Source organism: Antennarius striatus, chromosome 24, assembly GCF_040054535.1.
Source record: "Antennarius striatus isolate MH-2024 chromosome 24, ASM4005453v1, whole genome shotgun sequence".
NCBI lineage: Eukaryota > Metazoa > Chordata > Actinopteri > Lophiiformes > Antennariidae > Antennarius > Antennarius striatus.
Genome location: NC_090799.1, coordinates 4,710,301 through 4,737,660, shown reverse-complemented (window position 1 = coordinate 4,737,660; position 27,360 = coordinate 4,710,301). Strand labels below are relative to the sequence as shown.

At 39.0% G+C, this 27,360-nt stretch overlaps 3 protein-coding genes across 11 annotated transcripts in view; 1 reads left to right on the top strand and 2 right to left on the bottom strand.

The window, feature by feature from the left end:
* The first annotated feature begins 1,175 nt into the window (after positions 1 to 1,175).
* On the top strand, positions 1,176 to 8,555 carry cdadc1 (cytidine and dCMP deaminase domain containing 1). Its single transcript, XM_068309463.1, has 10 exons — positions 1,176 to 1,377; positions 2,471 to 2,740; positions 3,253 to 3,556; positions 3,665 to 3,871; positions 3,948 to 4,057; positions 4,265 to 4,314; positions 4,730 to 4,899; positions 4,998 to 5,187; positions 5,494 to 5,542; positions 6,489 to 8,555. Exons 1-10 carry the CDS (start codon positions 1,278 to 1,280, stop codon positions 6,587 to 6,589), a joined length of 1,551 nt encoding a protein of 516 aa, XP_068165564.1. The 5' UTR covers positions 1,176 to 1,277; the 3' UTR covers positions 6,590 to 8,555.
* An 89-nt stretch (positions 8,556 to 8,644) lies between these two features.
* Positions 8,645 to 18,756, bottom strand: cab39l (calcium binding protein 39-like). 2 transcript variants are annotated; one of them, XR_011034657.1, is made up of 10 exons: positions 18,536 to 18,756; positions 13,906 to 14,029; positions 13,492 to 13,656; positions 12,808 to 12,926; positions 12,555 to 12,723; positions 12,134 to 12,193; positions 11,244 to 11,309; positions 10,959 to 11,102; positions 10,263 to 10,702; positions 8,645 to 10,163 (listed from the first exon to the last, which is right to left on the bottom strand). XR_011034657.1 is itself a non-coding variant. In XM_068309464.1 (9 exons), exons 2-9 carry the CDS (start codon positions 14,002 to 14,004, stop codon positions 10,523 to 10,525), a joined length of 1,002 nt encoding a protein of 333 aa, XP_068165565.1. In that variant the 5' UTR covers positions 14,005 to 14,029; positions 18,536 to 18,756; the 3' UTR covers positions 8,645 to 10,522. The 2 variants fall into 2 exon arrangements, 1 of the variants encoding a protein (XP_068165565.1); XM_068309464.1 differs by having other exon boundaries at positions 8,645 to 10,702.
* Positions 18,757 to 19,489: 733 nt separating this feature from the next.
* mcf2la (mcf.2 cell line derived transforming sequence-like a) overlaps positions 19,490 to 27,360 on the bottom strand; it is a 49,173-nt gene continuing 41,302 nt past the window's right edge. For 6 of the 8 annotated variants that reach the window (XM_068309486.1, XM_068309483.1, XM_068309489.1 and 3 more), the window contains 14 exons: positions 26,982 to 27,051; positions 26,757 to 26,849; positions 26,572 to 26,664; positions 26,360 to 26,485; positions 26,025 to 26,246; positions 25,851 to 25,943; positions 25,695 to 25,773; positions 25,541 to 25,613; positions 25,340 to 25,449; positions 25,032 to 25,124; positions 22,867 to 22,976; positions 22,656 to 22,768; positions 22,307 to 22,410; positions 19,490 to 21,830 (listed from right to left, as the gene is read on the bottom strand). In XM_068309486.1, the coding sequence (XP_068165587.1) occupies positions 21,751 to 21,830; positions 22,307 to 22,410; positions 22,656 to 22,768; positions 22,867 to 22,976; positions 25,032 to 25,124; positions 25,340 to 25,449; positions 25,541 to 25,613; positions 25,695 to 25,773; positions 25,851 to 25,943; positions 26,025 to 26,246; positions 26,360 to 26,485; positions 26,572 to 26,664; positions 26,757 to 26,849; positions 26,982 to 27,051 (1,459 nt within the window). In that variant the 3' untranslated portion in view covers positions 19,490 to 21,750. Of the gene's footprint in view, positions 21,831 to 22,306; positions 22,411 to 22,655; positions 22,769 to 22,866; positions 22,977 to 23,672; positions 23,748 to 25,031; positions 25,125 to 25,339; positions 25,450 to 25,540; positions 25,614 to 25,694; positions 25,774 to 25,850; positions 25,944 to 26,024; positions 26,247 to 26,359; positions 26,486 to 26,571; positions 26,665 to 26,756; positions 26,850 to 26,981; positions 27,052 to 27,360 lie in introns of all 8 variants that reach the window. The other 2 variants (XM_068309484.1, XM_068309487.1) reach the window with 2 other exon arrangements.

Below are 27,360 nucleotides of genomic sequence, written 5' to 3'. Positions count from 1 at the left end.
AGCCCTTCATGGCTAGGCACCTACCTACCCGAAAGAGTTCTTATTTCCATATAATCCATCAACACGCAGGCCTAATGGTGGCTCCTGGGCTCTCCAAAAGTAGGAGAGGAGCTAGGGCCTTTAGCTATTAAGCCCCTCTGTTGTGGAAATACCTTCCTACCTCGGTCTGGGAGGCAGACACCATCTCTTTATTTAAGAACAGGCTTAAAACTTTCCTTTTTTATGAAGCATAGGGCGGCTCAGGCTGCTCTATTAATTTTTTAATTTAATTTAAACAGTTGGTTTATCAGATAGATGACATTTAATTGGTCATTATGGATCAATGAGAAACAAAAACCCAGGTTGATCAAATGCACTTCTGATTTGAAAAAGAGAACACACAATTTTTGTTATTTATACGGCCTTAAAATGATCTATTTAGTAGATAAATAATACATGATCAAGAAATATTTGTGATTGAGGAATGCACTGATTAAAATATATTCAAAAGAATTATCAATCTCCACGGTTTGAAAATATTCTCCTCCTTTGTGTTTTGTTTGTTTGTTCGTTTTAATCTGCGCACAATTATTACTTTTAATTATTATTTGCGTGTCATGTTTGCTGCTATGACTAACGCTGCACTCGTAGAACAAATATGCAAATTGTCGCCCCGCCCTCTTGATTACGTCATGGTTATTGCGGAAGTAATCCGGAACTTCCTTCAAGACAGATCCTCGCCGTAACCGGAAAAGAGGTAAGGATTATTCTCCACTGAAATAAAATACTCCCTATCCATTAGCAGGATATAATTATTACTGGACTGCATAAAATAACATAAAGGTGCTACGTTTAGCTCTGTCAAAGTATGTTGTGCTGATTTTTCTGACAGTATTTTTATGAAAGCGATAGATTTGTGATAGTTTGCCCTAGCTTTAGATGCTATCACCAAACAACCGATAACGTTTCAGCCACTTGGCTTGATATTTCTACAAGGACCAACAAAATTACCCGAAACAGTGTCTGTAGAATATCAATTGTATTTTATTTATATGACATTCCGCTCCAAGTGGGAATCATTGTTGTTTTTGTCCCCCCCCAAAAAAATTGTGTGGGATTATATATATCTGCGTGGATTTATTTTGAAATAATCGAACGGAAGTGGTATTTTATTTCCTACATTTGAGCTCGTCGAGGTTAATACTAATTCTAGTCGATTTGTTACCGTGTTGTTACTTGTTTTGTGTGATTTTTTTTTTAATCGGAAGGGTTCGCTATTTTGTCACCTGGTAGTTCGAATGGAGGGAAACGATGCGTGGAACCGAACTGATCGGACTTATCTGTGGCCTTGTCGAGAGAAGAGAGACAGCAGTACTCAGACTGACAGCAAAATACAAGGTGAGCCGGGTGTACGAGTTCACGGTGGAATCGTGTCAGCTGATAGTCCTTTTGTTGTGTTGTAACACACCTGATCGTTGACAGAGGTTTTAAATCATCATTTCAAGTCAAATGAATCACATCCACACACATGGTAGCGTGGTGTCTCACGGCAGATACGTCACCATTTATCTATGTATGTATTTATTTACTTAATCATTTATTCATTTCCGCTTTTGCGGGTCACGGGGGTTGCTGGAGCTTGTTCCAAATGGATTTTTATGGTCATCAAGCAGGGGAGACGCCCCGGCCTTCGCAGAACCAAAGAAAATATGAATAACTACTCACACACACACATACATACACACACACACACACACACACACACACACACACACACACACACCTACAGACAGTTTGGAGTTGATCAATTTGTGACCCTGACAACATCTACAATAACATAATGGACAAGGGTTGTTATTACACCAAAGATCAGTTCAACGGAGTCGCTTCAGTAGTAGGAGCCTCTATACCAATTTTTGGATACATCAAGATTCACATAGAACTGCTGAAAAACCATTCAGCACTATCACAGTGTCGGAAACATGGATTGATGAAAAACAAACACATGGATTTCTGCTTTGAGGGATAACATTGAGACTTTAAACAGCATGTTGATATCTGTTGACAATATAATGGAACGTGAAACTGTTGAAGTGTCTGTAACAAACTGGTTACTTCTTAGATAAACACTGTCTGACTGCTGAGGGAGGTTAATATTATATTCTTGTCGAGAACACTGGCAAGGTCAACTTCATATTTTTACCATCTCTGATGTCGACACACCTTGTTGTTCCTTGAAGGAATGTAAACTTGGTGATTCTCTAGTTTATATCTGGGACAAAGGCTAATATATGGAGTTTCAGAAAATTACATGTAATATATTATAACTACGCTGATAAAGAAACGGACGGTTGAAACAATAATTCACCACAATGACTGCCAAAATTTAATGTACGAATTGGTTGAAAACATATTGTGAGTGTTTAAATTGAATTCTGGAGACGGGGGTTATCGTGAAACTGCAGCTCTATTCCTTTTTTTCCTCCTCCAGGTCATGGTCCCAGGTTATCAGAGGTAAACCTCTTCACCTTGTTGAGTTTGTGGATGGAGCTGTTCCCGCAGGAGCACCCGAACGAGGATGACTTCGGTAGGATGGGTCTGGTGGTGGTGCTGAACGGTAAAGCGGTCGGACTCCACTGTTCAGGACCTGAGCTCCACGCAGGACAGGTAGCCATCATCCAACACGGTGCCGGTCTGGCTGACTGCCAGCTCTACTTCTCCAGGAGACCCTGCGCTACCTGCCTCAAGATGGTCATCAATGGTGAGGAGAACAGGACCAGGAAGTATTGGACCTGTAAAAGCTCATCTAGTGGAAAATGGTTTACGATCTAGCGTATTTTACCTTTTCTTTTCTACTTTGTTTGAACTACTTTTCATCTTTTAGCTGTATTTAAATCAAATTTCAGGCATCGAGCGAAATAGATTGCAACACTGCAAATAATTATGCAGCTGAAAATGTAATGGTAATAACAAAAAGCTAGATTACTAGTGAAGAATGAGGGCCCATAAAGTGCAGCCAGTCATTTCAGTGGGTGGGCCTGGGATTGATCCGTGTCCAGTGAAGCGTCATTGGTTTTAAATTGTGCCAGATTCAACTTACATTCTCTACCTGCTAACTTATAAAGTGCATTTGTGGTGGAGCATTTTGGAATCTCCATGAACCATTGGGGAGCAGGTGGAGGAACATTTTAAGGGGGTGGTGGCGAGCGTTGTAGATCAGAGGAATGAAGATTAGCTGAAGTAAAAGAATATTACTGATTTTCTTTCCTCCAGCTGGAGTCAGTCAGATCTCCTTCTGGCCCGGTGACCCTGAGATCAGCATGCTGACGTCCACTCCCTCAAGTCATTCAAACTCCCAATTCCAGAACGCGTCCGACTGCATTACGGAGGAGGCCGCGCTGGACGCCATGGCAACGGAGAAGCTCAAATCCAACAGCCGTCCTCACATCTGCGTGCAGCTGCAGCCGCTGGCCCCAGGCTTGGCGCAGTTCGTCCACGAGACGTCCAGAGAGTGTGATTTCATGGAGAGGGCAGCTAATGATGAACCGGGGCTGAACACAGATGAACTTTACAACAGGTACCTTATCTAACCCCCGACAATTCTGCAGTTGTAAAAAAAACAAACAAATTTTTGCATCATTTAAATCTCCTCAAAAATCAACGGACAATTCTGTCTGCTTTCTAGAGAGCAGAAGAGACACCTGAAGGATTTCTCTCGTCGGTTCCTGGTTGAGACGTCAAAGCAGCACTGCAGCGTTTTGACCCACATGGGTCTACAGAACTTCTGCAATGAGCCGTACTTCTCCAACCTGAGAAATAACATGCTGGAGCTGGTGAAGGTTCTTGCTACCATAGCTGCCGGGGTGCCACCGCAGCACTACGGCTTCTACAGGTTAGAAACATTACAGTGTCTTAATATTTTGCTCTTCACGGTATTTGCTGTTCATCGTATCGTTTTTGCAACGTAGGGAACAGTTTTCAGCCCCTGAGTCATCGCTGCCATCCTGTCATATGGAAGTATCACAAGAAGTGGCTCGCCATTGCATCATCCAAGCAAGGCTGCTGGCTTATAGAACAGGTCTTATTGATTTTTCTGCTTCAGCGTTAATCAAAGAGATCAAGCATGTTAACATCTTACAAATAAAGTCTTAAATATCCGATATAGAAAATCTGAAGTGATGAATTGCTCATGGCAGGCTGTGAGTCAGTATTTCATTTAGATTATTTAGCCGTCACCAACTACTTGAGCAGCTCCTCACATGCATGCATGTCACTGTCATTCCAGAGGACCCTAAAGTTGGCGTTGGTGCTGTTATCTGGGCCAGAGGACAGTCGGTGAGCTCTAACAGGAATTAATGCCTGCATTGACAGATTTGACCATTGCTTAATGTGGAGTAGGCATTTTGGGGTTTTTTTTTACATGGATTAAAATGATTTTAGTTATTGTAACTGTCTAAACTTTGTTTGATTTATGAACTCAGTCACAAACGAATTAAACTCAAATCTGGAGGTACTACTGTATCAATACCCCTGATCTCAAAGTTGTTGTCGGCTTCTCCATAATTAGTGGAGGTTTCCTCATAAATTACTTTATGATCTTTGCAACACACAATATTTTTTCTTTTGTAGCCATTTTGATCACATTCCGGATGAGTGATACTTCTGTCTGTGACCAGCAGGTGTCGACCACACATACTGTATACTAAAACATTGCATTGTTGAGTTTTCTGATCTGTTCTTTTTTTGCCAGACTGGTGGTGATGGAACAGGGAGTCTGTACCTGATAGGTTGTGGCTACAATGCATACCCAGCAGGCTCACAGTACGCAGAGTACCCCCAGATGGACACCAAACAGGAAGATCGTCAGAGGCGCAAATACAGATACATTGTCCACGCGGAGCAGAACGCCCTCACCTTCAGGTCTGAACCCCCCCCCAAAAAAATGATCAGAGTTGAAAAGGAAACATCCTCAAATTATAAACCATTTTTAAAAGAAGCGTTCCTCCTGATTCTTTTAGGACTCGACCGTTTAAACCCGAGGAGAACACCATGCTGTTTGTTACTAAGTGTCCGTGTGATGAATGCGTCCCTCTGATTCGCGGAGCTGGTATCACACACATCTACACCACTGACCAGGACAAGAACAAGGACAAAGGGGACATTTCCTACCTGAGGTTCAGCAGCTTGAAGAACATCCGCAAATTCATAGTGAGTGCAAGGAGAGAGGGAGGCAGGGAAAATCTTTCTTTTATTCACCCTTTCACCTTCTTGTTTGCTGACTTTTAGATTTGCTGCATTTGTTGCCTTCATTTCTATGGGTACAATTTAGTTTTAAACTTCTTCTAAGTGAATTTTTAAACTCAAGCTGAAACAAGAACCATTCAAGAAAGAAAGTATGTTAATTTATTCCGTCACAGACTTAAATATTTCCAACTGTGAAGACTTTGTGGTTCAGTGTGGTTCAGGAATCTAGATAAACCTTATTTATCAAAGGAATTTTTTTTTTCTTTACAGTGGCAAAGGAGCCCATCAGCCTGCTCACCATCACCTTCTCATCTCGCCAGTAAGTTCCATCTGATCTTGTCAGAATATTCTGCTTGAATCGAATACACGTCCGATCCATCCCAGCGTTCGCTAAAGGTCCTGGTTTGAATTTGCCTCCAAGCCAATTAGGAGAAAGAGTAAACCTTTACGTTACAAAGACCATTGGATGTACTTGAAATATTCACGTTTTGTCTATTTCCTGTACTAGAACACAATGTACTCAGCTTTACGTCATTTCAACTTACGTTGTTCTCGATTATACGTCTGTTTTCAAAAAAATACACAGAAGAATAGAAATCAGGTGTTGCTCAACTTTATGTCTGTGTGCCACAAATACTGGAATTGTAAAATCATTGGAAAACTGTTAAAAGCATATCATATCACGTTACTGTACAATAAATAATAATAAAAAGGTATAATCATATTAAAACATGTACATGTAGTTCCAATATTTAGCGTTAAACGTCACCCGGAAGTCCCGTGTTTGGTTTTGAATTCAGATTTTTGCACGTCTGTTTATTGGCTGCTCTCTTATTCTCATTCATTTGTGATTTCAATTTATTTATTTTTTTACCAATCAATAATAATTCCTGTATTTGTCTTATAACCTTAAAAATGTTTTTATTTTATCATTCATTTCATAAATGAAATGTCAGCAATGTTTCATCAAATTGTATTTGTAAATTTAGATTTTTCTTCTGTGTTATGGTAAAAAAATAAAATTTATTCGTAAGCTTAGATTTGTTTAAATATTGCGTTTAACCATACAGTACAGAAAATATATTCACAAATAAAGTACAGTACAGGGAAATTGGCTTTCGGGAGATGACGTTGTGTTCCGTTGGGCAAAGTGGGATAAATCTGAGCGACCATTTAGAATAAGGGCCACTGCTTGCAGCTTTAAATACCTGAATGTCTTTAAACACATCTTTACTGCCTTGTAACATTGGTATGTTTCATTCCAGATGGTTGCGTTGGGAAGCACAGCAGGCAGGCCGATCCAGAGAGCCACAGCAACAAGAGATTGTGTGCCAATACATCGCACAATTCTCCCACCGTGAGCTAAATATCATTCACTGATGGACGGACAGTTAAATAGGGAAAAAAACAAAACACAGCATTTTGATTTTCTGGCTGCATTGGAAGGACTGGAACTGTGAGGAATATTATTTTCTCCTTAAGATGAAACCTGTGCCACACACTAATTGTACTTGATTCTTTTTTTTATAGTTAGAGCTGTGAACCTATATATATAATTTTTTTTTTTATACTGGAGAGAAGTATATTAAACCTGCTTCAGTGGGTCTGGCACTTTACTAAAATTGAACAGCAGGTTTGAGTAATCAGGGGCTGCTTTTAAATAGGAATTGGTTGTGGATGTGTGTTACGTCTAGTTGTCAAAGCTGCAGTAGGCAATTTTAATGGAATTCAATATTTCATCCAAAACAGAAAAATAGACTAGTTATTAATGGTTGATCCAAGTTGAACCAAAATACATCCAAATTAAAATAAGATATTTGAAGAAGGCAAGAAGTGGATGAGTCGACCCAGAGCAAATGAACCGAAGCACTTTAATAAGGTACATACTGTAAAAGATAGCAAACAAAAGTGGGGGGAATCTTATAGTTGTTCCCTTTATGTTCACACCATTCTAATGTTTTTGGGACCATTGTGAGGATGAGGAGGGTCAAGGGTGTTGCGGCAAAGACAATCAATATTCATATGGAACACAGTCTATAAGCAGAGCTGTCACATTGGAAAACAGAGATTGGTCAGAAAGAAGAGTTTCTGAAAGGTCAACTTGAAATTTAGATGATAATTATGATAATTTAATTATATCTATGCAGTTGTGAGGATCACCACCATGTCAAGGTGATCTAAAAAAAAGGGGGGTGGGGGTGGATGTTTTTGGATTTTGTCGAGAAGTCCAAGTGGGTACTTAAAAATATGTTGATCTTGTAATCATTGTTTGTATAACATTTATGCACTTCTTTTACCAGACCAGATCTTTCTTTTACACTGCATTTTTGTTATTCTGGGCTTAAAAACTTTATTTGAGTCTATTTGAAAAATACGAGCTAAATGTCATACAGAAATGGTCCAGCTTCGTAAATTTAAACCTTTTTTTCTATGACAGGCAAAAATGGGGAAAGTGAGAGACGTGTCCACTGGGGGGCGCTGTCTGCTCCCCAGAAATGGTCTTTCTTTAAGGAATCCTTCAAATGATCATGATAAATTTAACGTTGCCTATTGCAGCTTTAAACTTTGCTCGGCAGTGATTTGGAGAGATTATGACAAAGAAAACCTACAACATACTGACCTCAGTGAAACTAAGTAGGGATGGATGTATGGATGCATTATAAATTAGAGAAGTTAAGGACGTGTTTGAAGGGAAATGAGTAGGAAATATATTTTTTTTAAAATACAATATTTATGTTGGTAATATAGCATTGGACTTTTTTTTGGTGATTAGTTTACATGGTGTAAGGTGAATGAATGTTAACATTAATGCTGTATGCCTTGTATGTATGCTGGGGTTACCATTCTTTTGGACTAAAGTTTGAGAATTGCGGATGCTGAGCAAGACTCAGAGCATTTTATTTGAAAGATAATTTGCTGTGAGAATGTTTAATATATAATTATAATTTTGTTTTTAATTTGACTTGGACTGTTCTTAATTTGCATCTTCTGGTCTTTTAAGCAACATCCTCATTGAAGGAAGTCATATAAATCTTCAATGAGAGTAAACATTCAGAGAGATTTGAATCATTCAAAACCTGTTGCAAAAAGAAATAAGAAGCAGATTGTAAGGATCCGTTGGATCGTTGCTTCAAAAATGAAGGACATTTTTTACAGAACGTTACTTTTAAGTTAAATCTGATATTTTTTGCACGGTAACCTGCCCTACATACATTTTTTGTCATACCTTTACTACACTGGTACAAGAAGAAATTATGTTTCTGTCACTGGTTCAAGTTACAAAGAAATTTAAGTGTATGGAGCCATTCAGCATGATCCTGAAAAAAATAAATCTGCTTTTGTGTTCAATGATTCTAACAGAGATATGCACAAAAAAAGTAATAATTAAGCACACAACACACATGCATTCCTATTCTTTTATTTGTCATGAATGTGGTACAATAGCATGGGGTGGGGGGTGGGCACAGCTGTTCTCAGGGGACTCTGGGAAGTTCTGCTCATTTACTTGAAAAAAAAAGCTAAATTTAAACAAGGATTTCTTTGAGTTTGGCTCAAGCGATGACTGATTTAAAGCATCAGATTAGAATCAAAGAAAGCATCACAGCTTAACATCAAGGAGCTGGTATTGTCATTAAAATAAAGCAATTTTTTTTTTAATGCATCATAAAAAGAAGCGGATTATTCACAGGTTAGTGTCACCTTAATGCATTTCAATACTGCAGGTAAAGGTAACCTGATGGATGCCCAACATACAAATTTAGGTATATAAATTCTAAAGTAATTTTTAGAAAATTAGATCACTATTGCCTTAATTAGAGATAATTTTTAATTCACATTACATTAGTGAAATTGTTCTTTGTTTTTTTTATTACAGGCCAAATTCGAACTTGATTCTTAATTTTAAAGAGATTTCAGCCAATAATCTGAACTACTTTGTTGACAAACTGTGTCAAACTGAATGTGGTCGATACACAACAGCAACCAATCAACCAATCATTTCTTTAACAGTGTACCTCAAATATAGTGAGTTAAGTTTGAGGTTCATTGCTTAATTAAAACAAATATGTTCTATCCAGAGCATATTTTCATGAAGTAATAATTAAGCTCCCCCTAGAAAGATACTGAAAATACAAAAAGCTTCCTAAAAAAAAAAAGGAAAACTCACCAAACTAAAAAGGCACCTCTGAATCCTGACATGTTTCTGTCCTAAAACCAACATCAAAGATAAAAAGTGAAATTAAAAAAAAAAAACAGCCATCTTTACAGCTCCTCCACATCCAAGTTTCTCTTAATGTTAAATGTTCTCACTCACTATGGCACTTGCTTTTGGTGTGCAAACCATAAACTGTACATGACAAAAATTAACTTATGTATATATATATATTTTTAAAAAAATACCATTAAACAGTATGAAAACAGTGATTGGCTAAAGATTAGCAAAAAAAAAAAAATGTTACTATACAGAAAGTGCAATCAGCCACCAGCAAAGGGAACCAGTGATCAAAATGATTGAAGCTTACTGTACCGACAAAATTAAAAGGGCCCTTCATTTCGAAGTCTTAGTGTACTCCTACAAGAGCTGCGTTTTGTTGCTAATTCTAGGTCAACAGAGTCTAAAGCCAATTCTCTCCAAACACTCATTTTCAGTCTGAAAAAAAGCACAACAATTCTGTAGAATACAGGTTCCATCTGGGTGTGTATCAAAGATGCTACGTTAACATTTCCGAACAAAACTTCAAAAAGTTGACACTTTTTAGTTTTAAAGAAAGAAAACTGGAATTCAGGTTTTGCATACAAAACAAAAATACGTTTAGCTAACAGAAGACAGCTAAAAATAACTGATGTCACTTGGCAAATTACGTTTTGAGACTGAGAATATGTTTCACAATAAAGATGTTCTCACTCTTTACAATATCTTCTATCCAAAGGAGACATTTGACCTGGATAAAAACAAAACAAAAATTTGCACAACCTTCATTTAAGCCGACAGAAGTTACCTTGCGACTGGGGACTCATTATAATGCTATAAAAATGGTCACCTCTGCTGCCAGACAACTGCTGGATCATCTTCAGACACCTCAAACAACCAAAGTTGTGGTGTTAAGTGCTACAGCTGGAAAAAAAAGAAGATAATTTCACGGTAAACAAATTTACAAAAAAAAAAAGTTCAGTGATTGGGAATTTGCACAAGTTTTGAATGAAGATTTTTTTTGAACATTTTGTTAATGTGGTTTTTTTTTTCTACATATGTCTTCCTATTGATAAAAAGTTGAGATAGCGGGCTGATAGAGATGCGTCTTTAGGAGGCCGGTTTCTTCAGATCCTTGATCTGTTTGATTAGGTAGGTCTTCTCGTCATTGAACTGCTCATCGTCTGTGCGATCCTTCTGGAAGTTGCTCAGGAATTCAGTTAGTTTGGTCTGGTTCTTGAGCAGGATGTCGATGATGGGCTGTGTCTTGTTGGGGTTCGCTACAAAAACCTGAAGATGGGAGCACAAAAAATCAGAACAGAGACCTTTTGGACATATTATCTGCTGTTTTCAAGACATTCTATCATTATGGGAGAGTTGGATTACTTTTCTTCTGCCTTAAAGGATAATAATTCCTTGTTGTTATGTGACTGATCAACTTTGGGAACAATGATGCTCAAATACTTTGTGGCTGATCCACAGCACAACCTCCACATCACCATGACTAACCAGAGAAATGTCCACGTCTACGTTTCAGAGGTTTTACCTTGAAGACGTGGAAGGCCTCAAACTGGATGTTGGGACTTTTATCTTTGAGCAAATTCATCATTAACTTGAGATTCTCAGGTTTGCTGATGTAGCGTGTCATCACCGTGAAGTTATGCCTGTCCAGCAGCAGCTCACCCAGAAGCTGGAGGAGACATGTCCAAAATCAGTAGGCAAAGAAAAGACTTACGTGTTTTTATGTGTGAAAACAAGAAGTGAAACTTAAAAACCATAGTGGTGTAAAAGTATGATAAGAACAAAATAAAAACTGGAGTTGGCGTCAAACCTTTAGAGACTGCCTCTTGGTGACGTAGTTCTCAGAGTGAAGCAGCTTCTCATAACTGTCAAACACCTGCAGGGACACAAACACAAAAAGCAGTTAAGTTTCAGATTCACAATTTAACACATCTAGTTGGGTTTCGAATTGAAAGAAATGGAAGATTTCTTCCTTTATTGAATGAAATATACGTAATTAACCAGGCTCTGCTATGTCATCTGGAAGTTGAAGTTTTTGTAAAAATACAATCTTGATTTTTTTTTTTCTATCACACTGGTTGCTGTGATTCCTTCTTACTGGGTCACCAAAATTTATTCCTGGTGTTTAATCCTGATTAATTTTTGCCAAAGACTCAAGAACTCCCGACAGGTTTCATATCTGTCAATATTCAACCCCCCCTCCCCCGTCAAATGGCAGTTTTGTATGGAGCTCCTTCAGCCTGAAACTCCTGGGGGCCTTTCAAATGAAAAGCGCCCCTATAGAGCGCACAGCAGAGCTTTGTATCCAGAAAACACAGAGAACTTGCCGTTGATTCCTGTTCCTGGAACTTGACATAGTCTGAACTTTACTTCTTGCTTCCTGGCCAAAGTGTTGAATGAGACAAACTTGTTCTGGATCTCTGACTGGGCCCTTGAGCCTGAGGTGACTGATACCTGATTTGGTTTTGTATCCATCTGTTGCTTCTCTCTTGGGATCCTTCTTCCTAAGGAGGCATTTAGAGCTGGGGCCAATGTTTATGTGACCGGTTCTAAATAGGGCTCCGTGTTTTTAGGGACAGAGCAGAGGTCACCTTGTGATGACACGGCTAACGTGAACTACTATGTTGTACAGCAAGAGTCATTCATCCTGTGTTTAGTAGATGAGGTGTGTGTGTGTGTGTGTGTGTGTGTGTCACTCACCTCATCGTACTTGTCCTCGAGGAATTCAGCCACAAGTACTTTGTGTCTTGTCAGAAGATCCTATGAATATATACATTAAATCTACATGAATATGTCACAGAATACAGCTAACTGTTACTAATAAAGCAAGTAAATCACCCCGAAAGGTAATCACCAACAAACAAATAAATTGTTAGCATTTTAACCTTTTAAAGCAAAGTGTATCACATATGAGAAAGTTGGCCTTTCAAACTTCGACATCATAAATTTGATTATTTTTATCCTGAAAAACCTTACCTATTGCATGCAAAAAATTATGAATTTAGCAAAAAAAAGTCAACTGTAACCATGGAGACAAATCAAACAGAATAACTAAAAGTTCTTCAATAGCGAAAAGGCCCTTCAGCTCCATGGTAGTATGGGACAGCAAGAGCTCGGGTACCTTGAACGTGGCGAAGGCGTCGGAGGCGATGTCGAAGGTAGACATCTCCACGTAACTGAAGAAACACCGGAATTGATCTGACCGAAGGACTATCCTGGCGAGCGGCTCGTGTCGTATACACTCCCTCAGCATGATCCCACAATTCAACGCTACTTGGGGCGTCTCATACCTTCAGACAGAGGCAGAGTGTGAAGGGCTTTGGAAGTCATCAGGTTGTGTACAACATGTAAAGTAATGTGTGTGTGTGTCTCACCCTTTCAGCAGTATAAAGAGAACCTCTTGGTGGGAGCAGAAGTATTCCACGGTGGGGCTTCGGGTCCCAATCTGCCTCCTTAGAATGTTGTTAAAAATCTGACACACATCCTTCTTCCCCTGTTAACAAACACGCACATACGAGACAAACAACATTTTTGTTAGTACATTGAGATATAAGCTGCTCAACATACAAGTTTTTTATGATGTCACTCTGTCCATATTTTTGTACTTCATCTGAGCGAAAATCCGAGATCCGAAACCACCACCGCATCTCAGCATGTAAGTCAGACCAATAATTAATTAATTCCCAAAATATTAGGAACTTCTATATAAAATATTCCTTATGTGGAAATCTGTAGCCAAAAAAACAAATCTGATCCTGTTTTTGTTGAGTTATCTACAAATATCTGTGTGTAATATCAAACTTCAATCTTACCTAAGAAAACTACTTGATGCTCACAGTAAAACTCTTGAAAGAATCTACTTGTTCTTCCAGTTAAAAAAAAATAAAATCAGAATTTCTAAACTTTTTCAGAGCTTAAATATATTTTTAGTGATGTTTCTATGGAGGTTAAACCAGGAGCAGTGGTGAACCGCTGCATGGTGCACATCCGCCTTGTGGTTTATGAACATTCAATTCAGACAATAAAACACGTGGCCTGATAATGACCAGGGAGTTTACCTCAAAGTCTATGAGCTGCAGGTTGGTTACCAGAGTAATGAGCAGGTTGCTGTTATACAGCTCCTGGGACAGCTGGGCCACTGTCTCAGTGTGAGGCTCCTTGTCGTTGCTGCCGTACAGAATCTCCTTCATAAGCACCAGACACTTCGACACCTCCTCAGACGCCTAAAGGCAGATGAAGAGTCGAGGAAGGAGAGGAGAAAGTAAATATGGAAGAGCACATGAGCAAACGTGACACTAGAGCAAACACTGCGTTCGAAGAGTCATCCTGTTGTGTGCGAGTGTGTCACAACACCAGCCTAACAGTTAAGTGTTAGGAGACATCAGAACCAGGCTGTTCCATGTTCTACTTTCACAGAGGGCCGTCACCCCTCCAAACAGGCATCCACACAGACACACACCGTCCTCTCCTACCTTGTCTGTCTTCTTATCCTGTTTGCCCAGGATGGCCAGGTTTTCCTTCAAGATCCTGACGATCTCCGCCGGACTCTTGGGTTTACTGAACAGGGGCATGATGGACACACTATCACCTTGGGACCTGGGAAATATAGCAACACAAGCACAAACACAAGCCACATAAAAGAGCAGTCAACAAGGAGCATCAGTGTTAACAGAATGGTTCAGCAGAGCAGGATGTGGCTTATTATTTTGTAACATAGTTTTACGAAAGCATGCAAAATTTGTACCGGTATTCTTCAATATACGAGCACACGCCTTAGGAACATTCGGAGGTATGAACAAGGGCGTGCCGCCATATCCAACTATTGTCCTGCAGTTCCCCTTTCTGCCACAACCCCCGATGAGCAGCACCGCTGAGTTTGCGCATCTCCAACACTCAACTACCGCTCTTCTTCTTGTTTGTTGTTGTCTCTGTGAGCATCTCAGACTGTTAAGCTGCGTACCTTGGATACTTTACTGTTTATCATGGATGATAAAACAAAGACTAGTGAAGATAGTGGTAGTGGTGACCATCTCTGATGACAACTCTGTCTCTGACCGACAATAAACCACCCCACCCCCCCTCCTAAAGTTAAGTCAGATGCTACAGTACTGTCATTGTTGGATGTGCTTAAAAAACTGGTCAAGCCTTCCTTGAAGTGTTTTCTTCTTCTAGTCCTCAAAGTTTAAATTATAAGGAGCAAAAGTTTTTCCTAAATTAATCTGAAACATAAAAAAACGTGTTAATCACAAATGACGCACAACGGTAGATGTTTTATGATTCTGTTGTCTCTTTTTTAAACATTCGCTATGTTCCGAGGGCTTACAATTAACTAATACAAATACTTCTATTACTATGAATGTAATGAGTGTGAGGGGAATTAAAGGATCCAGGAGGCAGCAGTGGCCTTCAAACTCTCCACACCAGGTCAGGAACAGAACTCGTGACTGTTAATCCTCATCTGAATGTAAAAGGAAATTTCCTCCACCCCACCTGCTTCACTATAATTCCCACCATCATTCCTCTTTCTGTCCAGTTTGACTTAACACATGGCATCAGTAAGGGGGAAGTGACTTTCCAAACGAATTCTCTTGGAGTAAAAGGCCACATGAATTCTACAGTACTCTGTCAGTAAGCTTTAAAGCAAGCATGCTATATTTCACCATCACAAAGTCAACTTGTGCCGACAGAGCTTAAGTTAAAAAGACTTCAATATAATGGTTTGTGTTTACACTAGTTCAGGCTATTTAATCCTAACATTAATAAGTGATGTTGAGTTTAGGAGAGTCTGGAGAGACGAAGAGATGAGAAAAAACACAAAGGGCAAGCTATTGTGTCATATCCATCAGACAATATTTGTTGAGTGATAAGCAGGCAATGAGGAAGTGCTTATCAAGCCAATTGGTTCATACTGTGAAAGACTTCCTGCTCTTTAGTCCAATCATGTTGCAGAGCGCATGCCAAATACGTGTCAAAAAATGATTTACAGAATAAAACCACTATTGCTATAATTATTCATTCCTAGATAGTGTGATATGACCAGAATCTCCTAAATAAAAAAATGCAGACACCCCCATTGCTCAATTTGTTCTAATGTAGACCATAAACGCTAATGTAGTAGAGTTAAAACAGAGTTAAATTATTTAAAAAAATATCGAAGTTCAATTGTGTTTAACAATGCAACAACAGACAACACAAGGAAACATTTATTAGACGTAGACCTTCTGCAAAATTGTCATTACTGTCTCCTTATTACGTAACTGATTTGATTTCAGAAAAACACCAGCACCCTCATGAGGAATTACATAAAGATGTTTTGGGATACATGAATGTGTAACTCCACAAAAAACAGAGCATTCACCTTTCCTGTCCTGCCAGGAAAACTTTCACCCTGACCTTTGTTGTGATGTATGGGTTCAATGTAAAAGCAGACATCAAAAAGAAAAGACCTTTCACTTCCATTGCTCCAGTGAAAAGTCGATCAGTGCCGTCTGAATAATTCAAGCCGTCGTACATAATACGCATTAAGGCTGACCATAAAGCTCATTTCGCTACCATTCCAAACTCTTTTTCAAAAAGACATGCATGATTTTTTATCTTGTTTTGTCATTTTCATGCACATGCTTTAACATCATAGCACCTTATCTGCTATAAATGCATGAATGACCAGTGTAATTTTATAAGTTATGTCCTCTGCACTCAGCAAGAAGTACTGCCTTCTACAGAGTCGGCTTACAGTTACAAACACTGGAAGTATTTACCCTTACAGCGGGTGGATCTGATGGCCAATCAAAATCATTTCAGTGTGAAAAGATGCAAGAGCGATTCGTCGCAACTAAACGTCATTGTGTCGGCAGAGGCCAACTCAAGTCATGCATTTGAAGCGTGTGTGAAAAAACAGGTTTGACTTCTATCTGTAGAAAAACTTGTACAGTTTTTTATTTTTATGCAGACAAGTAACAACAAATGAGCTCATGATCTGTAACCTTTACACGCGACTGCTATTGCATCCAATACAAAAAAATTGTTCTCCATACCATGACGTGTGATGTCTAAACTTCTGATAAATCAATGCATAAAGTGCAAATGGAATTTAAGTATTCAAGCAGGAGGAGGATATTTAAAAGGACAGTTCAACCTCAAATTACACATTCATCTATTTTACTGTTTGAATTGTTTTTGTGTCAATACTGAGCTTTGAAGCGATAAGCTGTAGAGATGTATACATAATATAATATGACAAAACTAGATGACAATGCACTTTCTGATTCTAAAAAATGTATTTTAAAAAAATCTCTTTCCTGACATCATTTTTCCTGTAGTAATTCTTCTCTTTGACGATCACTACACAGAAGGAAGCTGACTAAACAATCCAATGCAGATTTGGTTCAACTGAAACATTAGTTACCTGAGTCAAATAATTGCTCATCCATGAGTGAATGGATGTTTTCTTTCCATAGTCATTCAAAAGAAAATAGTTCCCACAAAATACAGCTGGCAGTTAGTCTTTCAAATGTACTTTTTTGAGAAGAATATATACAGAACAATCCAGACGGGTGATAGCGGTACAGATAAGAGGGAAAACATATGTAGGTCATTGGATTTTTGAGTTACCAGTATTTCTTAGTAGGATAACATGCACAAAACATTTTGAGTGCTTTTTAAATCAAGGTCACAGACTATATAGGCCCTTTCAGGGCCGGGAATTTATGTTATCAACTTCAGTATTTAAAGGTTGTTAAAGTCTTGCACAACAACCAACTTTGTTTTAATTTCTATCTTGAAAAAAATTCAATTAAACATCTACCACACAGAAGAACAGAAAAGCTATGACAAGAATGAATATTATTCTTGTTATTGTTATGTCGGTTTAGCAATCACCTGCTGCATGTCAAGCTGCTTTGATAATCAGACAAGAATACAAAAGCCTACAGACTGAACGAACGCCGGATGTTCATCGTAGGTTTCTTTTCCAAAATAAAAGCATAGCAGTTTTAAGGCCACACAAATATCAGTCAATATTTCAAACAGAGAAGCGTTTTTTGTTTGTTCGATTTTTTTTTGTCATAAAAGCCTAGAAAAGATGAAAATACTCAAATTTGCTACTAAAATTGTTTAGAAAATTGATTTAATGATAATCACTTTTGCAAGTACATTTTTACTTGATTAACTAATCACTTCTGCATTTAAACAGTACAATGACACTCAGCAGAGTGCATCCTTCCACCAACGCCAATCATAAACATCTGTCTAAATATCATAGCAGAAGAATATAAGAGACTATCATCTTGATTTGTATCACACTAGACGCACTTGTAGATTGTGACACGATGATAAATCTGGATCCCCCTGTAACCCCACAATTCCATAATGCTTAAGGCAAATCTGTTGATTTTTTATTATTATTATTAATGTTAATAGTTGGACCAACAGGCAACGGCAAACATCTGCCTCCAACTGAGTATTCCTTCCAAATGGTCTAATCAGAATTTTTTTTTACAAATAAAAATAATCAAGAAAAAACAAAACAATCTAACGGTATCAAAATTCTTGAGAATGTTAGACCAATCAACCAGTATGTAATTGCATGACTAAATAATAGGAAATAACTTTTTCATAAATTTGTAGTAAATATATACATTTATTTTGAAATGTTTTACCGGAAGCTGTTTTGCTTTCATTCCGGCTAGTCTTCCAATGGTCGTATAAAGTAATATAGCAAAGCAAAAACAAACAAAAAAACTAATGAGAAACATGCACCGTATTTGTGCTCCTAGAGAATTGACGACGCCATGAATGATGATGTTTAAATAATTTGAATTCGTAATACAGTCAAAGGGTAATTACACATAAGGCCGCATCAAGAATCCTAGACAATGTGATTTAACAAGGCTACACCCCTTTCGCCTCCAGGCTAAACTCCGTCTTGTTTGACAGATTTATGAAGCATTACACAGTTGTCTACATCATTTTAGAAATTATTTCTGAAACAGAGTTCACCGTTTAAAACCTCGACCGAAGTTACGTAGCCTGTCAAGGACAATACTTCACCATTATGATAACTACGAGCTGCTGCTCTTCGACAGTACGGACTAGAAATCATACCTCACAGGGAAGATGTTTGGCAGTTATCGTCAAATGTATTCCCCGCTTCTGTCTCGGTTCACAGAGTAGCCGAGCCTCCCAGAAAGGCCGCTGGGGTCACGCCAGGGCTGCCCGTTAGCAGGAAAGTCGGCTGAAAATGTATACGATACAACTAAAATGTCAGGAATCTGTTAAGAAGGCAGAGCAGAATTCCATCTGGTCGTTTTCCTGTCGTCTATCAAACTAGCGCAAACATTGTAACTTCCGCTAGGAATTTTCACAATAAAGGTCCGCGCACCTATCTCCGCGAGTCAGAGAATAAGAGGAAGTAAGGTTGAAATATTGGTGATAATGGACATACTGAACGTCCCTCTCTTTGTAGCAAACAAATGTCTCTGTCGTAAAGTACTGCATTATCACGTAAACAAGTATTGCTTTATTTTACAAATTAAGTCTTTTCCGGTAGTGGTACAGCTCCCGTTAGCTAGCTTTACAAATCTGTATCTTTCCAGCCGCGAATCAGTCTCGTCCGCATTCTCTCATTACGACGTTCCTTGTCTCAAGGTATTGCGCTTTCACAAACAATTAAACGGGGGGAAAAAATCTGAATTTACTTAAAAATTTTATAGTTAATATTTACTGTTATATATTATGTACTTTGCTTCAATCGACAAGAAAAAAAATAAGGGGAAAAGAGGTTGAAGGACGCAGTATGTACATATTGGAACGAGCCCCAAGGCCAAGTTAAGACGGGCTAGATTGGAGTGAATTCATTGGAGGTCAGGTACCACGTGATTAATATCGAACTTCCGGATCAAAATGCAATTTTGTGGAACGCAAATTATAATGAAAAAAACCTGAAAAACCAATTAGGGGTTTCAGTCGATTACAAATTGCGATTTCATAAACTATAATTTAAAAATAACATCGTGAACAATTTTCATTTAGTAAAATCCAATCACCCCAAAATAGAGGAAACAATCTCAAACTTTATTAAAGCTTCATTTTAATTACAATACAGAAATACATATTTACAAATATTCACAGATATGTCTCATTATATCTTCATATCGACACCATACTCAGTAGATACAATACGAAAATAAAGACAGTGGTTGCTGTAATGTGTTGCATAAACTAGAAAATAAAACTTCTGATCTCTCCAGCCTCCAACTCAAAAGTACAAATAATTCCATAAGCTTCATTGTGTGCTCATGACAACATACGGACAAGTTTAGTGCCCAAGTCAGCTTTCTTCAGGGCAGAAAAACACCCAAAACAAATAAACCAAAAAAATAAAAAAATAAAGTGACTGTTAAAGACCTTTGTCTTCTCCAGCACTTTTTATACGAGAGCTTTTAAAACTGAGGCCATGAGGAACATGCCACGAAGTGTGATGACATACAGAGTGACAAAGAGACTTGTGATCCTCTACACAATAAACATGCTCTTGAGGAAAACAGTGAGGTATAGAGAACACATCTGCACACGAATAGCATACACTTCTCTGTCTTACACAGATCAACACGTAACGCCTGCCACAGTTTACTCTGGTTCAGCTCACAGTTTGAAAGGCCTGTAAACTTTTTTTGTCCTTTTTCTGGAAAAAAAAAAAATCTTTCCTTTCACAGGGACATTAAACGTATGAGTCTCCAGCCCCTTCTAAGTGAAAAACGGATGAGGCTGGCTTTCATCTGAATTCAATGTTTGACATGAAAAAATGAAGAGGTTGCTTTGTGGATATGTTAGAAATCTTGGTGTACAAAAAGTTTCCATCTTGCACAACAAGTTGAGGAAAAGCCTATTGAGAGCAACGTAATATTCCTTATTTGAGTGTGTTAAGTCCACTCCTCAGGAAAATGGGACCACATGGGCCTTACATCACTCACCACCCCTGCTGTGCAATTCATACTGAAAGTCAGGCTTTTGTCTTTTTTGCACCTTTGACTGTAATGATTACACAGCTACATCATGGTGTCAAGTAAACAAATATTGCTCTAGAGAATGGCGGTGCAAGAAAGAGGTTAGCCTGAGCCGCTGTTAGTCCTTTTTGTAGAAAAGTGATGACTGTCACGTGCCTGAGTTGGGGCTTGGAGCACTGGGAGTACACAAAGCCTGCTGTTGTTGCTACAGCACAGACCAAAGATAGGTGAGCAACGTGGCCATGACACACAAAATAGACTTCTGTGCAGAGTACTGAGAGATGAGAATGAATACAAGAAGCGACACTTTTCTCCCTGGGAGTTTGTGACATCCAATTGGTGGGTTTGCTCTAAGATGCACCTGCAGATTTAGATTTGCAGGTACAAAGTTACACCTGCTGGTTCATGCATGTTCTCTTGTGCTTCCTGATAGTTAAAATCCAGAACAATTCAGAGGTGAGTTAGACAATCATCAATCAGAGGAAGTTGTTCCAGGCTGCAAAAACCATTGGGCGTTGTTGGCGACATTCATCCAATGATCAAATTAACTTAAAACTGATTATGAAACAGAGGAAGAATACAGCAACTACTTCGACACAGCTTACCAGAGATTAAAGACACATGTTCCTGTGTGTGTCACACACATATAATGATCACACCATGAATATTTGGCCTTTTCAGTTGAGAGCATTTTGACTCCTTGCAGCCAGCTGCCAGTTTTCACAGTGTACAATTAACGTCAGACACTACAGCCAACGGACATATCTTGTGAAATACCAGCCTTACAGTATCTGTACCTGAATGTGGTTCACACAAAAATCTGACGCACTGCTGCAATATTGACAACCTTAAGGGGTTGCAGCAACATTGAAACCACTTTACTCACATTTATTGCAGATACTCTTAAATTTGCCCACTTTAATGCTACATAATCAGGTGGGTGTAATACTGAACACATTTAGATTTACAGTCACTTTCAGAGAACGTCTGAGAGGTGGTGATTCATCACATGACTGTTACTTATATGAATGTTGAAGAACTATTTTTCCCTGATAATTAAATTTCTGATACTTCTGGAACTGGAATGAACTGTTAAGTACTACAGAGTTTCACATCCAATCATCCTGACAATGAACTAGGTGTAACAACTAACAGCAACACAACGGTAACTTTGGTTTTTGGTTGGATGTCTGTGCGATCAAAAGAACAGACGGGTCCCATCTTCCTGTTAGCATCGACCTTAGCTTCCAGAATTCCCCCTGGAGCCTCTTCAAGTTTAAGAGATGAGAAGAAACTGATGATGATGATGTTGGGTCAGGGCTTGATGTCTGAGAAGCTGGTGTAGGTCTCGCTGCAGCTGGAAGAGGTGCTCAGATTCCCAGAGACGCTGCCATCTGCAGGACACACAGACAAATGACAGCCACGTGAGCTTTAGTCATTCCAAGTTGATGAGATAAACAACTGCTGCAAATTGTCATTTCTTTTTGAAAAAAAAAGTCATCGGAGAGTTATAAAATACTGACACGTTCATGCAATCAGAGCAGATAGAGTATCTGGGAATAGAGATTGGAATTTAATAGAAATTTGGGCTTAAATGAGTAGATTTGTACCCAAATGCTCTAAAAGCTGAAAATGTACTGTATGCATTTACATTCTAAACATCTGCAAAAATGAAATACAGTTAGGTTGAGCTCAAATGTCTCACCAAGTACCACCCTGGTAAGAAGAAGCAATTCCTCCTTCCTATGATACTTTGAAGACTTTGTCCTCAAATACGCCCCCATTCAAAAAAGGCAGTTTATTTAAATCCTTGGCTGACTATGATAAACGTGAAGAACATGTGTAAATGTATATATTATGGAAACAATACCTGAGCTGCTGAGTGACTGGGAAGATTTGGACTCTGAGATAAGGCTGAGGACGTTTGCTGATGCCACCCAGCCCTCCTTACTGCTGCGAAGATTCTTCACAAACCTTCAGAGGATTGAAAAAAACACCTTTACTCTCACTTTAAAATACTGCACACAGTTATTAAAGGACACTCATTATGGAGAGATCCTGAAAAGAAAAAGGATCTGGCTCTAAATTGCAAATGTAGAAACATTTCAGTAGCCGTTTTTCAAGTTAACACATAACAAAATAAAAGCTAAATTTTTTAATATACTTCGACACAATAACACCAAAAAGGCTTCTTTCAGGTCCCCAAAATTTAGATTTACCATTGTCCTTTATCTCCTTCCCTGATTAGCTGAACCATGTCTCCACTTTTGACGGACAGCTCCTGAGGTCCCGCCTTCTCGTAGTCTGCCATCACAGTATACTTTCCTGGTGCCTGAAGGGTCAAAGGTCACCAAAGATAGTCTAGAAACTATGCAGCTAGGTTAAAATGGCAAGATAAATAAAAAAAAGACAGATGGAAAACCAACTTACCAATTTCTTCCCTACTTCATCGTCAGGGTCAGAGTTCATGGGGTCCTCTCCACTGGAGTAGCCGTCATTTTCCTCCGAGGCGTCCACTGAAAGAGACGTCTTGCTCCAGCCTTTAGGTGGGAGGAATAAAGACGAGAGGAATTTGGAATGAACGGAATTAATTTCATCTCTACTGCCCCTAATCCATGTGGAATTACACTGCTTCCTGGTGTAGTGCATGGATTGTTTATAATTGCTCATTGTTATAATAATCCGTTGGTATCGAGTTCACCAACAGCACACAATGAAATGTTTTGCCAGGAGCAAACCAAATGCCACTTGGAAAGAGTTACAGACACACACTAAATGATACAAAGCTCCTCCACAATTCCAAAGAAGACCATTGGAGAGAAAACTGGATCAAAATAAATGAAGATGATAGGTAATGAAGGATTTACAAACACGTATCAGCTGGATTTTCCACCAAAATCTCAAGGTTAGGGGTTGAAATGGTGCATTTACTAATCTAAATTGTCCACCACCGCATAACCAATAACCCACGTCACCCAACAGTAGAAGCAAGAATGACTGATTTTTGAGGTAAAGTAAAGCTGGGCAAACACTCCGGTCATTTTCGCAAATAACTGACACCTAAACGAAACAAAAATTGTAATATGCCAAGTAGAAATCCAGAGCCAACAGCCCATAACCAAATAGAAGACAATAGGACTCATTACAGGGTGGATATTATGCAATACTTTACCTCAGGTAAAATCAATCATGAGCACCACAAACCACAGCAATCAGCCCTCAGAGTGGGTCTGTACCTTGTTGTTTGCTCTGTAACAGACTAGAGGTACTCATCCATCTGACTCTAGTCAGAGAGACGTGGGAAGCCTGCTCTAAATGGACAGACACAGCCAGAAAATCATTCAGACAGTTGAATTAGTCCTCCTGTCATGGAAGAGAGGCTGATATCTCCTTGCTGTGGATTCTCAAGACAACTTACACACCCATATTTACTGGCCCCACACGCAGGTTGTTCCCCAATAACAACTGATGCAGCATCTTCACAGATTTATTTTTAGAAATATGCTGATTGGTTTCTCACCAAGAGTTTGATAAAGGAGTCAGTGACACCATCATATGAATTATAGTAGTTGTGAAATCAACATATCAATACTACTGCTTTTCAATTTCTCCTTTATAATGAAAACATTTTAATGACAGTATAGCCCAGAAAGGTTAAGTAATGCTAACTCTAAGCAATAAAACCAATCAGCTTATTCCCATAACATTTATGTATTTAGTAATGATGGTTATGACCTTTAAAAAATTGTTGGTGTGCTCATGACAACTGAAGTACACAGGTAAAAAACAAAAAGGTAAAAATGAAAAAAAGACACACAAAAAAAGATGCAAGAGCTTTCATTGGTCTAAATGCTGCAAACAGAGTTTACCGTGCAAAATGTAACGACAAAACACTGAATATACTTTAGTAATGAGTGATGAGAAGGTGAACAGTGGCCTCTACATTTAGACTGAGATGACAAATATACCTTTGAACCCAAACGGTGTGGGGTCACTCTTGACCAAGTGACGTTTGGAGCCATGCTCAGAGTTAAGAGCTGAGCCTGACCACACAGAAAAAAAAGGCGAGGAAAGGTAAAAAAAGAGGAGGACAAGCATGAGAAAGAACAGCCGAGTTAGAGAAAGAAAAAAAAACAACAACAACCCATCATTATATATCAAAACCAGCGAGAAGATCTGTTGTTCATGCCAAGCAAAACACCAAGAACTTGCCCTGCAGAGTAAATAAAATCAATCTAATTATTGGATTTAACTGTACAGTTAGTGGACAGAAGAAGAATATTTACTGGTAAAAATACAGTTTCATCTAGTATTATATACTGTATTACACTGTTAATGCATCTATGATAGCAGGACCCTGCAGAAACTGTATTGGTACATGTTGACCACACGGTGGCAGTGTCTGCAATATAAAAATGAGCATTAAACCTCAAATGAGAGGCAGCTATAAGTCATATATATATAAGTATAAGTCATTCTAATGAAAAAATATTGCAGTGATTTGCTGTCTGATCACCTGGGATTGATAGAGCAGACTCACAGTCCGATTGATAACACTAAAATATGTACCCGTTTGAAAACCTGAATGAAGTTACCTTTTGGACTCTTGAGATTGCTGAAGCCCTGCAAAGTAAAACGCTTTTTAACCGCTAAGGTCCTGTCAGTGGTTGGACTGGTCACCGGTTCATCTGGAAATCATGGTTTGAAATGGAAAATGCAAGGAATGAGTGTTGTAATAGAGAAAAAAAATAGCGGCCAAAGAACAAAAAAGAATGAAAATGAACCATGAAGATGTAGGAGGTGAAGAAAAGAAGAGTTCAGATTTGTTAAAGCGTCTATGGAAGCACAGGGTCTTTCTCGGTTGTATTTGATTGTGTTGATGCAGCACTCATCAAAAAGTCACCTTTGTGTTTCGGTGAAGAACAGGAGTTGACTTCAGAGACTGTGTTAGGCTCCGTCCTCTTCTCTTCCTGTTGCTTCTTCAGGTTTTTGGGTCCATTACTGCGAAACGGACTGCAAATGAGAAGAAGAATTACAGTAAGAGCAGGTGTCGTACCTGTAGGTTCATCGTATGTTTGGAATTGTTTCAAGGCTAGAAGCTGACCTGAGAGAACTGGAGATGTTGTTGCTGGTGGGACTCGGAGAAACGCAGTCTGAGCTCTTCTGCTGACTGGCAACTAAAATAATCCATTATCAGTTACTCATCAGCCGCCATCAGATGAGGCAAGTAAATGATAAATGATCTGTATTGATAATACCTCTGTAGGCTTGGAGCTGTTGGGTCAGAACTTTGCGGATCTCGTTCATCCAAGCCGTTTTAACCTCCGGTGTGGGAGCCTAGATGACATGAATAATTAGAAAGCATTGTGTGATATAGTTTTTTTCCTTTATTCACAGATTTTCACTATTCTCACCTGCACTATAAAAACTTCATCTCTAGAGTTACACCAAATCTCAAACTTCTTATTGTCTCCTTTGGCATTCTCTGTAATGCCCACTGCGTTCATCTGAGAGAGGAAAGCGAGGAATCCATCAGCGATCCATCCAAATGACATGCAAATATATTCATGTGATCAAACTGAGCTTACACTGAGGGAGTGTTTAAAGCTGTACGACGGAGCTTTCTCGTAGCCCTCGCCGTTCTCCTCTCTCCTCTTGCAGAACAGCAAGGCCTTCTCGTGCAGGAAGAGGTGCCTCTGCATGGGCTTGAACCGGGCGAGGTCCTTCACCTTGGCGTGACCTTTTTTATGCTCCGTCCACACGCTGAAGGAACCTTGCATCAACAGGCGGCCCAGTCCCGATAGGTTCCCCTGATGACGTGGAAATTAAACACAAACGTTACGTTGGAGCCTAGCATGGTGTAGAACACGGTGATGTCACGTTTTCATGATGTTATCACGCATCAGGAATAGAGAGATCTGACCTCATATCCTGTGATGGCGATCAGGTGCATGGAGTCATTGACAGCTTTCAGTATCCCCAGGATGGAGGAGAGAGCTTCCTGTAGGTCATCACTGCCATCACAACCCTTACTGTACTTCAACAATTCCTGCAAACACACAATAATAAATAAGGAGTGAATACAGTTGGTCAGAAACAAACATAAATGTAGAGACGCATGCAAAGAACATAGACCTTCAGCAGAAGCTGGTACTTGGTGATTCTCTGGACAGGTTTAAGGAGGTAGGAGTCCAAACCAAGTTTATGTTCCAGCTTCTTCTGGCATTCCTGAAAAACAAAAAGGATGGTTATTACTCTTATTACTCGATTACTTTAAGAAAAGGAAGGTTTAGCCATTGAGTGAATGAGCCGAGGGCAACCTGGAAGAAGGCACAGTCAGAGCACTGTCTCCACAGGCTCTCAGAGCGAGGTTTATTCTGGCAATAAGCCTCGTAGATCTGTAGGTCCTTCATCTGCATGGAATGAAACAGAAGCAGGATTGCAGAAGTAAATGTCTGCAACTGATTTGAATGATTTTTAGTGTAGGATATTTTTTTATTCATGTTTATATCATAAGTCCATACCAGACAGAAGTGAGTGCTTACCCTTTCTAAAAAGCAGCGGCCCACTAGTTCTGGGCAATCTGTGTATGCTTCCAGCTCCTTTAGAAATGTTCTGGTAAAAAAATATAGAACATGAGCGTCAATTTTGATTTGATCTCTGCGGCTTAAGCAACAATGCAGCTAATTTATCAAATTTTACAGGCTAACAGCCTCCAGGGGGAACTCTAGCAGGAAGTGTCAGAATGAGACAAGTGGAAAAGATAATGCGGCGAGGACGATGTAGTTTGACAGTGTTTTGAACAAACATTTTGCCATCATGCACTCCCTTTATGATCATGGATCTAGTCAGTTTTTGATATTTTATGCAATTGTTTGGGGGGAAAAAAAACTATCAACCATATCGGCAGCATTTTTAGATTTC

Excerpts from the sequence above, each read along its gene's own strand:
- cab39l (XM_068309464.1), bottom strand. The coding sequence starts at position 14,004 with ATGCCCCTGTTCAGTAAACCCAAGAGTCCGGCGGAGATCGTCAGGATC. Across the intron at positions 12,724-12,807 it reads CTCTTTATACTGCTGAAAGG|GTATGAGACGCCCCAAGTAG; the intron begins GTGAGACACACA and ends CTCTGTCTGAAG. Across the intron at positions 11,310-12,133 it reads TCGAGGACAAGTACGATGAG|GTGTTTGACAGTTATGAGAA; the intron begins GTGAGTGACACA and ends GTGTCCCTGCAG.
- cdadc1 (XM_068309463.1), top strand. The coding sequence starts at position 1,278 with ATGGAGGGAAACGATGCGTGGAACCGAACTGATCGGACTTATCTGTGG. Across the intron at positions 1,378-2,470 it reads GACTGACAGCAAAATACAAG|GTCATGGTCCCAGGTTATCA; the intron begins GTGAGCCGGGTG and ends TTCCTCCTCCAG. Across the intron at positions 4,900-4,997 it reads CAGAACGCCCTCACCTTCAG|GACTCGACCGTTTAAACCCG; the intron begins GTCTGAACCCCC and ends TGATTCTTTTAG.